At 36.4% G+C, this 14,605-nt stretch overlaps 1 protein-coding gene across 4 annotated transcripts in view; it reads right to left on the bottom strand.

The window, feature by feature from the left end:
* Positions 1-802: 802 nt before the first annotated feature.
* Positions 803-14,605, bottom strand: part of BICD1 (BICD cargo adaptor 1) — a 247,444-nt gene continuing 233,641 nt past the window's right edge. For 2 of the 4 annotated variants that reach the window (XM_027035866.2, XM_027035869.2), the window contains 2 exons: positions 12,499-12,574; positions 803-6,946 (listed from right to left, as the gene is read on the bottom strand). In XM_027035866.2, the coding sequence (XP_026891667.1) occupies positions 6,859-6,946; positions 12,499-12,574 (164 nt within the window). In that variant the 3' untranslated portion in view covers positions 803-6,858. Of the gene's footprint in view, positions 6,947-12,498; positions 12,585-14,605 lie in introns of all 4 variants that reach the window. The other 2 variants (XM_027035867.2, XM_027035871.2) reach the window with 2 other exon arrangements.

The following is a 14,605-nucleotide window of genomic DNA, read 5'->3' as shown; positions in this document are numbered from 1 at the left end:
TTTAAGAGAAGATCATGGATCAAATAGACCTCTAGATCCAACCTCCAGGAAAAGCAATAGCTTTCAGAAGAGGAAAAGGAGAGACTTGGGGGAAAGTTTACACTATTATATCTAGTGTTGTATTCATACAACAGCTAAGCAGGCACCTTCAGCTAGGATTGTTGCAGTGCCCATTAATCTGATCAGTTATGGTGAGGATTGCATTAGAGGTTTCAACTCATCAAAGCCTCACATAAGTCCATATTCTGCCTGGTTCTCCCTCTCTCCCACTTCCTGAAATACAATCACGTCAAAGCAGATAACTCCCAAAGCAGCTGATTTGCTACAACACATAGTTGAAGAAGGAGCTAGCAAACTAACCTTCCTCCAAGTTTTGGGACTCTGCTCTTCCTTCACATGAAAGAGAACAAAGAAGGATTGTATTCCAAAATAAAGCATACAAACTTCTTCATTCTTCTTTCATTAAAGTAATGTTTCCTTTTTTTTTTTTTGAACATTTTCTTCATGTTGGTACATCCTAATCTAATTCAGCTAAGTGTATCCTCCTGCCAAAATACCCTTTTAGAAAAGATTACAGGTACAAGAGATGATAAATGGAGAAAATGGGCAAATTTGATACACATTACTTAATAGGAATGTGTAGAAATGTCAAAGGGAAGCATTTAGTTTTCAGTTCAAATAAGTGCTCTTTGAATAAATATATAAATCACATAGAAACTCCTATACTTTCTTCTTTTTTGGTAAGTACAAATCAAAATGACATACAGAAAAATCGCTCAAACTGATAAAAAGGTAGCATAGATGAAATGAACAAAAGATAACCAGTTTATTTACTGGAAAGAGTTATGCATTACACCATATTCAGTTGGTAACATAAACCAAGATATAAGAATCGATATATTGGCTTTTGGTTATTTTCTTAGCATTGGAGTTCCTTTTCCAACCATTGAGTGCATGATCAGATTACACAAATACAAGAACATATCATATATGGATTCTCCCACGAAACATTCACTGAGGATTGTCTATAATAAAAAAATTTTAAAGAACAAGCAATAATAAATTCATAAGAATTTTTCTGAATTTAAAATAAATGTATATGTCTTGGAGAACAAGTGTCCTTTGAAATTTGGATTTTAAAAAATAATTAGCAACAAAAGAGTTTCTTAGATCAGTCTTTTAGTCATGTTTTCATATGGTATTATCATTAGGTGGAAACACTTCACATCATTTAATCCCAAAAGGTATAATAACAAAATTGCAATTAAATGTAGGAACAGCAGAATCTTTACAACAACAATTATATAGTGTACAAATCAGGGGGGCCACACATTACACAAATGTTAATACTGGAAAGAAATACAATTCAGAATCATATATGGTTCATCATATATGCATAATCATGCAAATAAAAACACTGAGTAGATTATAAAAATATCATAAAAGATTTTCAAAGAATTGTTTAATTGACTCTTAACAGTCAAACCATTGAGCTTAAAAATTTTGTGGCAATAATGGTAAAATCATTTATTTCCTCTAAGATTTGGTACATAATCAAATCTATAAACCTAAACAACAAAATGACTCATTCTGGATATTTGTTATTATTGAATAATGATTTGTCAACAAAATGATGACATTTCTCTTTATAGTTCTCTGATCTTTGTTTTTAAATGACTTTTTAGAAAGGAAAGCATACAGCTATACTAAAAACATTCGATTTACTTCTCAGTGTTTTTATTAGAGAACCATAACGATCAGAGAATAATTCTGAAAGAAATAAAAGTTAAAATAAAGATGTGTTCTTGACCAATGTTCTATAGCACTTAAACTCCAATCACAGAAATAATCTGGCTCGGTAGTTTATTCAGGCGTCAGTTTAAATAGGACAAATTTTAAATAACTCCAGAGGAAAGGGATAAAAATACACTGAGGATTAGAGCCATGCATTTCAATATGGAAAGGAGACCAGATATAGGTAATAATCTCCTTACATTCCTAATGGAGAGAAGATCACAAGAGAAATAAGACTTCTATAGTGTTCATATTATGAATATGGGAAAGCTTACATGATGTGAAATATCTCATGCAAACATTTTACACGCATACTTTTATGTACTCACACCCTTAAAGTAAAGGCAGTTAATTACTCCTCTTCTTCGTAAGTAGAACATTATTTCTGGAAAAATCGATTGGGGAACACACCTTAATACTAACTATCTTTTGCGGTTATACTTTGAGTAAGAAGGATGAAAGAGATGTCTAGACAAAATCCTTCTGATGTCAACGTAATTGGATCAGGCTACAAATGCAACACATCAGGGACTATGGCAGTTAACTTGGCGTTTAAGTAAACATGAATTTACTTACAGATGCAACTCATCTGGGGACATAATTACAGACAGTGGAAAAGGTCACTCGGGAGCTAGATTGGTCTTCTATGTCCATAGAAATTGATTTCAAGGTAAAAATTCCTTGTCAATAGCAGCACTGATCATGCCATTTATCACAACTTCAGTTCAACAGCTTTGTCAAGAATTATGTTCCCTTTATTTGAAAACATATTCTTCTAAATTTTTTGCAATCTTAAATACAAGGATTATTTTAAATCATTCTGGCTTAAAAACAAACAAAAAGTCTGGAGGACAATTTTTTTTAATTGTGAACTTTATCCTAAGAGTTCCTTTTAAATCTAAGTCCTCCTTTAGATCTAAAATATCAATGCCTTTGGCATCCTTGGGCTGGATCAACATAGTTCCTTACTGGAAATCGATTACTTTCCCTTGATAGGTCTTTCTGAAAGACAGATTATGTCTTTTGGCTGACTGATTACAATAATTACACATTAAAATTTGCCATTCTTATCCTAGTAGAAAATATATTCCATTTCTTCCTTTTCATATTTTGTAATTTCCACTTGAGAATTGTAGAGGATTTTATTTAATACTGTCCACATTCCCGGTTGGTTTATATGACCAATGTTTCATGGTTGTTGGAAACAGAAGGGCTATCTGTACAGGAATATTTTCCAAAGCATTAGAAAGAGGAAATACTGAGATTGAAGATCCTTTTAAGAAAAGATAAAATTTGAGAGGCATCTGGCCCCCAAGGGATTGCATACTTTCTATTTCTGAAGTATTCCTGAGGATATTTGTTTTTTAGACTCTGACAATTGAGGCTTTTTATACTAAAATTACTACATTCTGGGAAACTTTAAAGATATTATGAAATATAGCTGGAAGAAAAAGTAATACCAATGGTCTTGTTTTTTATCAGAGATCTTGGAAAAATTAAGATTGTTATCCTATTTTCAAGGGATAAAATATTTTATGATTAACCAGCATTACTTCAGAGTATTTTCAAGTTCAAAAGAAGCATAGGATTATGGAATCCCAGAATTATAATATGTTATCATAAAATACCTTGCCACCTATCAATCCTTACTAGAAAACCAATAGTATTTAATTTTTGAAAAACAAAAATTCCTTATGATTATCAGTTCCACTGATTTATTTTCCACTGTTAAAAATCTCTTTCATAGAGGTAATATAAATCCTTCACACTAAAGACTTAGTTTTTCTTATTCCAGTCTTAATAATGATATCTATAACTGGTACTTCTCATTTGTTACATTTTCTTGGCTTGAGGATCACTATTGTACCTCCTTTTCCTTAAGCTAAATAAAAGTATCATCTTTCTAAATAGGTCTTTTCTTAATTATTTAATAACTTTTCATTTTCTCAAAGTTCTTCAGATTCCTCTCATTGAAGCAGAATTGTATGTATGAGAGGGATCTGATGGAATACAAGTTGACTGGAAAGATAAATCCAAGGGTCCTGTATACTCCTGTGCACTCAGGCCAAAGGCAATTTATTGCTCCTTTAAACTTAATTTTATTTTTTGGCTAAGAAAAAGCTTCAGTAGGAAAGCATCTCTGCATAATGACTTCTTTTTAGTATAGTAATTGTGCTTACTTGTAAAAAACTACTAGTTCCTTTGCTAACCACTCTTGCCGGTTACCTTTCGTCTTTGCCCACTGTGTTTCCAATGATTAACCAATATTATTGTATTTCTGTAGTTGGTTTTCATTCACCAAGTCTGTCTTCAGTCAGTCTCACTGAGGTTTGTTCTTTCTGATTTTCACTGATTCTTCAATTTTTCAATTTCTTTTTGAATTCTGATTTTTTTAAAGGTACTGATTTTTATCAATGCTACACATATTTAATTTTTAAATGCCTATAAATAAATATAGATATGGCTCGGTTTAAACTATACTAAATGATGCCACAGTGTAAATACATGAAATTCTCTCTTACCGGTTAGGGACTATTATCTAAGTTTGTGCTGAAAATTAGAAATTTATTTCCACGTTTCTATATCTTCTTGGCAAAGTTTGCTAAAATTAACAACTTTATAGAATTGATACTTCAAAACAAGCATTTCCCACTCTATTAGGATAAAGAACTGAAATAAAACCAGCATATAATAGACTTAATGATAAACTTGTATTGAAAGAAATAAACGTGTTGTCTATACCTTGGCTTTTCACCAGGTCATAACTACAGAGTAAAGGGGCACGAAAGCAATACTGCACTGTCAATAGACAGTACTGCCCTGTATTCCACACAGACAATACTTACTGCTGAATCCCTGTACCACCAACAAAGTTGATGAGGCAATAGAGGAAGATGTTCTGAGGTACTTTTTAAAAAGGCGTATTTTCCCTCAGGCACAAACAGTTTTTATTAAAAGTCAACTTAGCAGCCATGCCACTTCTCAGGTCTGAAAACATAATACTCGAAAGAGAAATAAAAAGAAGAAACAGAGAAAGAAAAAGTAGGAGGGGGTATGGGATAGTTTCTTTGAATTGAACTCCAACGAAATCCACACCGTCTCACTAATACTGGTACCAAGCAGATAAAACATTAACAAAATGAAGGAAATGATTAAGAACAGCAAGGCAATGCAGGTAGGAACGAGCAGAACATTTGGCTGCCACGATCAGGACTTTATGAAGGTTTGTTTTGTTTCTTGTTTCTGTTACTTTAACCTGAATCTTTACTTTGGTGAAGATTTGCAGTTACTCCAAGCTGCATAATAAATGACACTGTTGAAAATAGCACTCACATAAGGAACTCAAAACCTCTTGGTTGCTTTGGTAATAGTGACCACTACTTAATAGGTGTACGTACCACTGACGAGAGCTCCTGCACTGTGCTTTATGATTTACCGACTGGCTGCCATCTTTGATAGACCATCCACGAATGTGCTCCCTACCCCCACCCATGAAGCTGAGATCTCCACAACTAGATCTCCACTGCTAGAGCCCTGCATTGTTAACTATCTTTTGTGTTAACAGTGAGGATTGTTTTTGTTTTGAAGAGAAGTTACAGATACAGTTACATGAAAAGGTCAAACCGTTATGGTTTTAAATAAGTTAAGGCTACCTGACTAGACAAGGAATCAGGGCTAGGAGCGATTGTGTGGGCAGCACTTGGTACTTAAGGAGCCCAAGAGTGTTAGACCTTTCAGCTCAATTAGCTGTTTTCCTTGTTCATCAGATTATGTGCAAAAGAAATTTTGCTATGAAAATCCACTGCCTTAAATCAAGTCATAAAAGTTACCCAGCAGAATCTGTAAATGAACTAGGAACATGTATTATCTCAATATAATATAATGATTGTAGGCACCTGAGTGTTTGTCAAAAGTAGACAATGAGCTAAGGTTTATTTATTGTTTTTTGGCAAGGAAGATTCATTATGAAAAAAACCTAACAACAACAAAACATACACTTTTAATCAAAATTTGAACACTTTCTGGGTAAATTAATTAATCAAAGGCTAACTTACATCTATGTAGTATATTTTTTCCCAGTTTGATACCTTTTTTGCAGGAAAGACTCATGATTAGGGACCCTGAATTTGGGAAAGTAAAAAAAAAAAAAAATCTGGTCTTTAAATGAACACGCTTTTTTCCCCCTTAACGTTATTTAGCTTCCTTAACATTATCACACACACATACACACACACAAGAGAGCAGCACCAGTGATCTACTTGTCTGCAGTTTTAAAAAATTAAAGATGCTGTCAAAAGTTGAGTAAGTCAGTGAATCATAACATAGTCTTTCTTAGATTTACTTAATAAAATCAAGTAAAGAATTCTAGTTAAAAAAAAAAACCACCAGCAGTTAATGTAAATAAGCACATAAACAATATCAGTGTAGCAGCAAAATACAGTTATTGTTAACATTCCGATGCACCTCATTTATTATTTTGTGCAAGAAATATGACCATGGTCTGGTCAATTCCAGATTTCAAGCTAAATTAAAACTCATACTTAATTGAGCAAATTATGTGTATTTAAAAATAAATGAATTAAGTTCACCTCTCACAGAAATGATTTTTATAGACATAAGTCATGTGGCAAATAAAGTATAAAATAAATATTGATGACAAAAAATATGGGAATCGACTTCTATAGCTGAATTAGAAGTACAAGGAAAGATGATTTTACAATCTATGTATTTTACATTGTCTGAGGTCTTTCTATGCTATCGAGGTAAAGCCGGCCATCTGAGATACACGGTTCCTGTTTCCTTTTATTTCTTGCTTTTAATTAACCATAGCCATTTGATTGTAGACGTTTGTCTGTGACTTAGAGAAACCATCAAATGTTTCATCACACTGGAGTCTGTGCTTTGTGTTATTCTTCTTAACTTTCTTTCATCTTCCAAAATGACGAACACGAATCCAATCCTACCTCTCACACCCGAGAAGAAAACACCCGCAGGATCTTGGGCAGTATCCTGTGTGTGGTTACAAAGCATTCACCTCAGATATTCGTCCGTGGGAGATGGAGACTAGGGGTAAGGAGGCTTGGAGAGACAGTGGAGAGGGGCGCACTGCGGGCTGGAATGTGGCTGCTCGTCAGGGAGAGCTATGTCAGGACTGAAAATGAGAAACAGGCGTGTCAGCAAGAAACACACGTACAGGGGGCCAGGCACACTTGTAAGGGTTAAAGAGACACAATCTCTTCACAGAAAATTTTAAAACAGAAACAGAAACTCTGCACAATAAACGGTTTAAATCTAAAGCATGCTAAGACGACTGGAGTTTTTCAAAACAGTGCACAGAAAGAAAGAAAGAAAGAGACAGAGAGAGAGAGAGAGAAAGAAAGAAAGAGAGAGAGAGAAAGGAATTAAAAAGAAAAAGAAAAATGTGGTAGGGAAAGGACATATATAACTCTTCCCCCAATGTTGCTCTTTAATTTCTGCACACAGTCTCGTTTCCCTCAGGTCTTTGGGTTAGTTGCAAGATTTCTTCAAATCAGTTCTTTTTAAACTTTAATGTGCACACCAATCACCTGGGATCTTGGTAAAATGCCGATTCTGATTTGATAGCTCTGAGGGGGGACCTGAGAATCTTTATTTCTAACAAGCTCCAGGGGAATGCAGACAATGCTGGACCAAGGCTTTAGAGAACTCTTCAGTTCTCTGGTAGATCCAGATTCCATAGGATAAGTCCTTTGTCTATGGAAGCCTAATTTGCTCTAAAGGTTGCCACTGCTTGCTTTAGCTTAGCGGTGTAAATCAGACGGGACAGTTTTAAAACTTCCTATTCGATGAGCATATAATACAGACTTCCAAACAACCACTTCGGAGAGCCTCCAGTTTAAATGAACACATAAATGTTCAGGCTCATCAATGTTTTGATGAATAATCTTGCAGGATAAGGGAGTGAAATCACTGAATTTTCTACGGTAAAACTATAAAACACATTGGAGTTCAGACCTTTTCAAAGGTAACTAATGGAGGGGAACACACACTATGGGGATTTTTTTTTAATAGAAAAAGATGGGCATTTTTCTAACGCTCTGCTTTTTCCCTCATATATTATGAAATTCAGTACCATAGAATTCATTTCTGTCAGGAGTAATATTTGAGAAAAGTATTCATGGCTTACCATGATGATGAGTATTATTATTTATTTAATCATAGTTTTTAAAGCTAATATTATCATTGAATTCATTAAAAATTGCCATTAAAAATACTTTTTATCTTGGGGCAGCTGGGTGGCTCAATCAGTTAAGCATCTGACTTTGGCTCAGGTCATGACCTCACGGTCGGTGAGTCTGAGGTCCGCGTCCGGCTCTGTGCTGACAGGTGGGAGCCTGGAGCCTGCTTCAGATACTGCGTGTCCCTCTCTCTCTGCCCCTCCCCTGTTCGTGTTCTCTCTCTCTCGCTCAAAAATAAATAAACGTTAAAAAAAATACTTTTTACCTTTGGTACTGAGATTATCCTTCAAGTATATCTCTTGAATTTTAATACAAAATTATAATTATGTAAAATACCGATCTGCTTGAGGTCATCTTTACCTCCCAAACTCTTTGAACTGCTGTGAATTTAATTTCAGAGGAGAGGTGCTCTTCTGTATTGGTAAGAGCAACAAGCGATAACAATGATTTTTCCCAGCTATTTTTAAAATATGGTAGGTGAGCCTGGGAGAGCTGGAGCTTCAACACAAGCACTAAAAAAATATCGCATGGCAAGAGTCTTCCTCCACCCTCCACACAGAGTCAGATGGCGGAGGAAACACAGCAGCAGACAGACTCTCCCACGGACCTAACAGGGCTTCTTTCTATTAAATCTGCATAATTAAGAACAAGTTTCTTCTGGGGGGAACGAAACATATAATTCAACATAAGTTGTGGCAAGCAGCATGGGGTAGTCACATTACACAAGACGGCTGTCTGAAGGCCCCATGTCGTTCAAATACTCTTCTTCATCAAAGAAGACAAGCATTTCTGCTTGACCAGCTGAAGGGTGTCGCAACAGCTTAACTCCAAGTTATGGTCCGCTTGGCCCAACACCATGATGTTTTCATGGTGATTATGAAATTATGCTATTCATGATGATTTCAAAATTTGTTCATTATTTCAGATTTTTTACATAAAGTGAGGGATCATAAATACTTTATTTCTTTTTTATTATTTTTTTAATGTTTATTTGAGAGAGAGAGAGAGACAGAGCATGAGTAGGGGAGGGGCAGACAGAGACAGAGAGAGAGAGAGGGAGACACAGAATCTGAAACAGGCCCCAGGCTCTGAGCTCTTAACACAGAGCCCGATGCAGGGCTCAAACTCAGGAACAGTGAGATCATGACCTGAGCTGAAGTCAGACACTCAACCGACTGAGCCACCCAGGCACCCCCATAAATACTTTATAATACATTATGGCCATTTTAAATTTCCATAAAAATGCAATCACACATTGGCTTACAGGTTAAGAAATTGTTTCTTAGATATAAATATTAGAGAAGTTCTAATTATTTAAGGCACAGAATGTATTGAGTTCTGATGGCTAAACACCTTCAGGAACCCACCTGTTATTCAACCTTTACCATTTAAGAACCTACTTTCTGTAGGTAGATCACGTTGTAAACAGTTGGCTTAGGAAACTATTATTAAGTTATAAAAATGGGTATTTCTTCAGAAAGTTTCTTTTTTCTGGTCCCAATAAGCAACTACTTGACAGAAGGGCAGAAGTGCTAAATAAGAAACATCTGCATATATTTAAATATTACATCCAACGCTGCAACACCTTGGGCACTCTGTCCATATTATAATATCTATCATCTATAAACAATTGCAATAACTTAGCTCTATAATGGAATCAGTCTGTAGAAAGCACACATGAAAAACAGGAGGAAAATGCTCATGTATTCAAAACCACATGCCCAAAAAGTTATTTGAACACCTATGTAGGCTGAAGGAAGTATAAGGTAATTTTCATTGTGAGAAACAGAGATAGAGAACACTGAGGTATGGTTACTCAACACTGTTAGCGTGTTTCATTTCTCATGTTTCTATGGAATGAACATTCCCTTTCCAGGCAGGGATAAAGCATCAACATGGGTGGTTTAAATGCTCTCTACGCTCATCACAGCAGAATTAAAATCGGTGAGCATCTCCTGGCAGCACATTGGTGTGTACTGTAGTGGTGGGACCATGGGTGCCAGACTCGTTGGGCTCAACTGCTTTCAGGATGGGTGACCCCAGAGAAGTCATGTGACCTCCTCCTCCTCCTCAGTGTCCTGGTTTAAAAATGGGTGGGGTAACTGTGCCTACCTTTGGGGGGTTGCAATGATTAAAAACTGTAAAGAACTGAACACATGTCGGGTACATGGTAAGAATTCAAACGTTGGCTGTTAACTTTTCTTGCCAGAAAGAAGTGAAAAGAGCAGTGAGGGCATCAAATTCAATCCATTTGGCAGCAGGTGTGGGTGGGAAGGAAGACGATCATAATCTCGGTGACTCTGAAAAGGACAGTCTTTTCAGGTCTGTATGTACTTTATCATTTCTCTGTGTGGACCACAATAAGGGACAGCGGAAGCTTGGACCATGCTGCATTCACATGGGTAGAAACTGGAAACATCTGTAATTCATTAAGTTGCTTTTCTTTAAAGGAAATAATCCCTGTGGGGGTGTAGCAAACAACCTAAATTCTGTACACTCAGAAGGCCTGTACACTCAGAAGATATGGAACTGGGGTAGGTAACCATTTAGTCAAACTGGTTCCTAAGAAAAAGAAAGGAAGGTGAAATAAAATTCAATGTAAAAAATTTCCCCACTAGCCTTTCCATTCCTTACCCATTTGAAACACTTAAAGAAGTAGACTTCTCCTATGTAGGAGATCAATCACTGGATTCTACTCCTGAAATCATTATTGTACTATATGCCAGCTAACTTGGATGTAAATTAAAACAAATTAAAAAAAATAATAAATAAATAAGACGTAGGTTTCCTCACACTTTCCACAAGCAAATTAGAGAAGTTATGAAAGAGACCACAGGCCTTTGCCTTGAGGAACAGTTAGGCACTGAGAATGGTTAGTAGTGGTAACAGATATTGAGAGCACACTGTGTGTGCATCAGGCCTGTGCCTCACAGAATCCCTCAAAACTATTCTCTTCCTTACTTTATAAATGGAAAAAAACAAACAAACAAAACAACAACAGACACACACAGAAGCTGAGCCAGCAAAAGCAACTTTCCACAATTACACAACTAGCAGGTGGTAGGGGTAGGATTTAAACTCAAACTATCTGCCCCCAGAGCTCATTCACTCATTCCTGTAATCAACAGGTGCTGAACATCGGTGGAGCGGTGGGGATGCCCGGTGGAGAATGGACTGCGGGTTAAGACCCCTTCAGCACTCCACACACAGAGTCCCGCTAGGTTGGGTGTGAACATTTATAATTATATTCAATTACTTACACAATTAAAGTGACTCTACAGTTGGCTGCTGTAATAAAATGGCATTCATATGTTAGCAAAGAACATTTCCAAAGTAAAAATCCTGTTGCTGGAATCCTGTTGGCAGACCAGACATCAATCAGGAGATACTGGCTTGGGGCCTATTTAATCGTGCACCATTTCCTGCTAACTCCCCGTCTCACTTCTACAGTTGGCTGGACAACCACCTGGAGACCAAGTCCCATGGGGGCTTTGGCTGCCACTGTATTTCTGGGGAGCACTTATGGCTCCCCAGTCCTCCTGGCTCTAACCCATGGCCACGGGCAGCCAGCTACTGATGTCTAGTTCTGACATACGTAGAAATACAATCAGACCTGCCCCTGCTCAAAACCAGCCTTGCCCTGGTAGAAGAGCAAAGCACAAATTAAAATCCGGAAAGAACAATAAGTCGACTATACAAGCGGCACCAGACTATAAAAACTTGGCACCATCAGAGGCCAAGTAACTGGAGATGAAGTATTCCACAAGAATGTGAGGTCCTGAGGGGGGCGCTCTGATGCTGAGTGGGAGTGCAGCCACATGGAGGTAAATTCATGATGGATTTGTAAAGCTTTCATTGGAACAGAAGTCGTCAGCAAACTCTCCAACTTAGTGTCCAGGGAGTATGTAAAGCTGTCTTTAAAATTCTTCAGTTAATCTCACATAAAGGGCACTATCACTGCAAATATTCGTTTTAAATGCCAATTATAAGTTATTCTCCAGCTTTCAAATTCAGTTTTAATGAGGATGGTGGGTGGAGAAAAAAGAGAAACATTTTCATAAAGTTATCTTGCCACAGCCAGGAGATATGCTTTCTATTCTTCTTGCTTGTTTTGCCTGAGAACTATATTCTAAGGACAGAAGACAAGCAAAAGAAAAAGTAGGGCAAGCATCCTAACAATTCCAGGTTTTATATCTGGGAAGGTAATGAACCACTGGACTAATTCAACTATTTACTCACACAAGGGAGCTGAAGGCAGCCCTTAGTCTACCCACTGGCAGCCAGTAAAATCAACTCTAGCTCTCTTGTATTTCCATCGGGTACACGTGGACTTCAGGTATCCAGTGTATGTTAGCGTAGCCCATATTTGAGATACAATGTAGCAAATATAATCATGGATAGGAAGTTATGGTGTTAGAAAGGAGAGCTTGGGATCCATGGATCTGACATGCAGCTGGGTGAGAAGAGAAATGACATCCAAATTTACCTGACAGTTGGGCAGTCTTGCCTCCCGGCTAGTTGTGAGCACTGTGGCGGTACGGAGGCAGCAGGCTGCTGACAATCTACAAGAAACTGATAAATTAGACATGTATACAAAGAGATGACGGAGCATCGTGTTAGTAACAGTAACTAAAGCAGTTGCCTGAGAGATTTAGTGAGGAATGTGCATTCTCATTGAAACATCTGGATTAAGCTTTGTTCCCCCCTGAATGATGCCAATAGAAAAGACAAGATGTTTTTCTTATTTAAATACAGTATTAAAAAATTAGTGACACAATTAGTCTCACAATTAATCTCACAATTAGTGAGATTTCTCAAGTACTTTTGAACATATGTGGCCATTCATATTTGGTATCTGGATACATCTAAAAATAAGGGACCTATTAATATAATGAAAGTTCTGAACTTGATGGTAGTTACATGTTTTGCACCTAGGTCTGCTTTTCCAAAATGGGATCCGTTCAGATAACTGCCTTTATTGTCAGAACACACGGGCATATTGTCAATCCCATAGGTACATTGAGAAAAGCATGCAATACAATATTTTCCATGATTAAGAAGATATCAGAGAAAGGAGTCATCTTTACAGTTTTCTGATAATGTTATTAATCAAAAGCAAGAACTACTAGCAGAAATATTAGAATGTTCATTACAATAGCTAATTGTTAGTAACTTGGACTGATAGAGAAAGATAACATGAATGGGAGAATCACTTTTGTTATATTTTTGCCATTTTAAAGTCACATAATATTACTCACACTAGGTTGGCAAAATGCTAGTTAGTGAACTCCATGTGTTAGCTGATCAGTTATGTTAATCATCTACTCCCAAGAAAGACCGTGTACTGGGTGTTCTAAAATAATCAAAGAATAGTCTGTTTATTAGCACCAGACTGTCACCTGAGAAGCTAGTTAGAAATGCATGTGTCATATTTCTGCAAAAAGATTTTGCAGAAAAGTCAAAATTAGAGTTAGACTTGAAAATTCAATTATTCTCAAATAATTGCAGCATGTCTTTTGCTAACTGCTTAGACCATGGATTTGCTTAGCAAACCTCTTTCCTTATATGTTATAAAGATAACATTTAAGCCAAATTATAAAATCATGATTTATAGCCTTGAATTTTTGAGGCTTCACTGAAATTTCCATTCACAGGCTTGTGTCTAAGTATCACTTGTTCTAAAGCCAGTATATTCTCAATACAGCAAAACCTGCTTATATAATTCCAGAATACCAAAAGTTGTGAAAGTGAAAACTGCTGATGCTTTTGCTTACAACATTGAAACTACACTAAAGCTGTCTGTGATGCTAAGTAGACAGGCCTGATTTGAGTTCATTCAAGGGAACATCATTACTGAAGGGAGCCTTTCATAGGTGGTCTTTGTTGCAGAATAGCTTATTAATTATTGCTTACTAATAAGAATGAGATAGGATTCTCACTGAGTAGCTTGTGTTCAGATTATCATAGTTAGTAAAAGTCTTTCAAATGTAACAAATATTTCCATTTTCTCCACTTTGGAGAATTATTTTTTCTTTCCTTTAACTTTGTCTTCTCATTTTGCAGCTTGATTAACTCAATGATTCCCTTTTGTAGAAACTCAGAGTCTTAAAGGATGATTTCCTTCATGCTCCTTTTATCTTTTCCAACAGCTTTCTGATCTAAGTGATAATTTAGGGATGTCTTGGGCTAATTCAGATAATGATTTTGATACGATCAGCAGTTTTGTTTAAGTTAACCAAGAGAATGCTGCCCTCCTATGGTGTACTTGGGTAAATACAATGGATTGAAATGAAAGTGAACACTGGGAAAACCACTCTGGAATGTGGCCTTATGTCTTCCATTTCCAGGGAGGTAAAGCTCTTCTTTTAAAAAAATTTGGCCTCTGTGGAATGACAAGCCTTAGAATTAATTTTGAGGGTTTACATGGTCTAAATTTTTTCCTATTTCTCCCTTACAATAGAAATATTTTTTGCTAAGGTAGTTACAAATTATTATTCATTCAAAATATGCTCTGTGATAAAATTTAGCAAGCAGATGAGCAGGACCACAGTGTATTCCCTTAATGAATTGTTTAATAAGTGGTGGATATTCCT

Source organism: Acinonyx jubatus, chromosome B4 (assembly GCF_027475565.1).
Source record: "Acinonyx jubatus isolate Ajub_Pintada_27869175 chromosome B4, VMU_Ajub_asm_v1.0, whole genome shotgun sequence".
NCBI classification, from domain to species: Eukaryota; Metazoa; Chordata; class Mammalia; order Carnivora; family Felidae; genus Acinonyx; species Acinonyx jubatus.
Note: the sequence above shows the minus strand (reverse complement) of the source record. Positions and strands in the feature narration are given on the sequence as shown.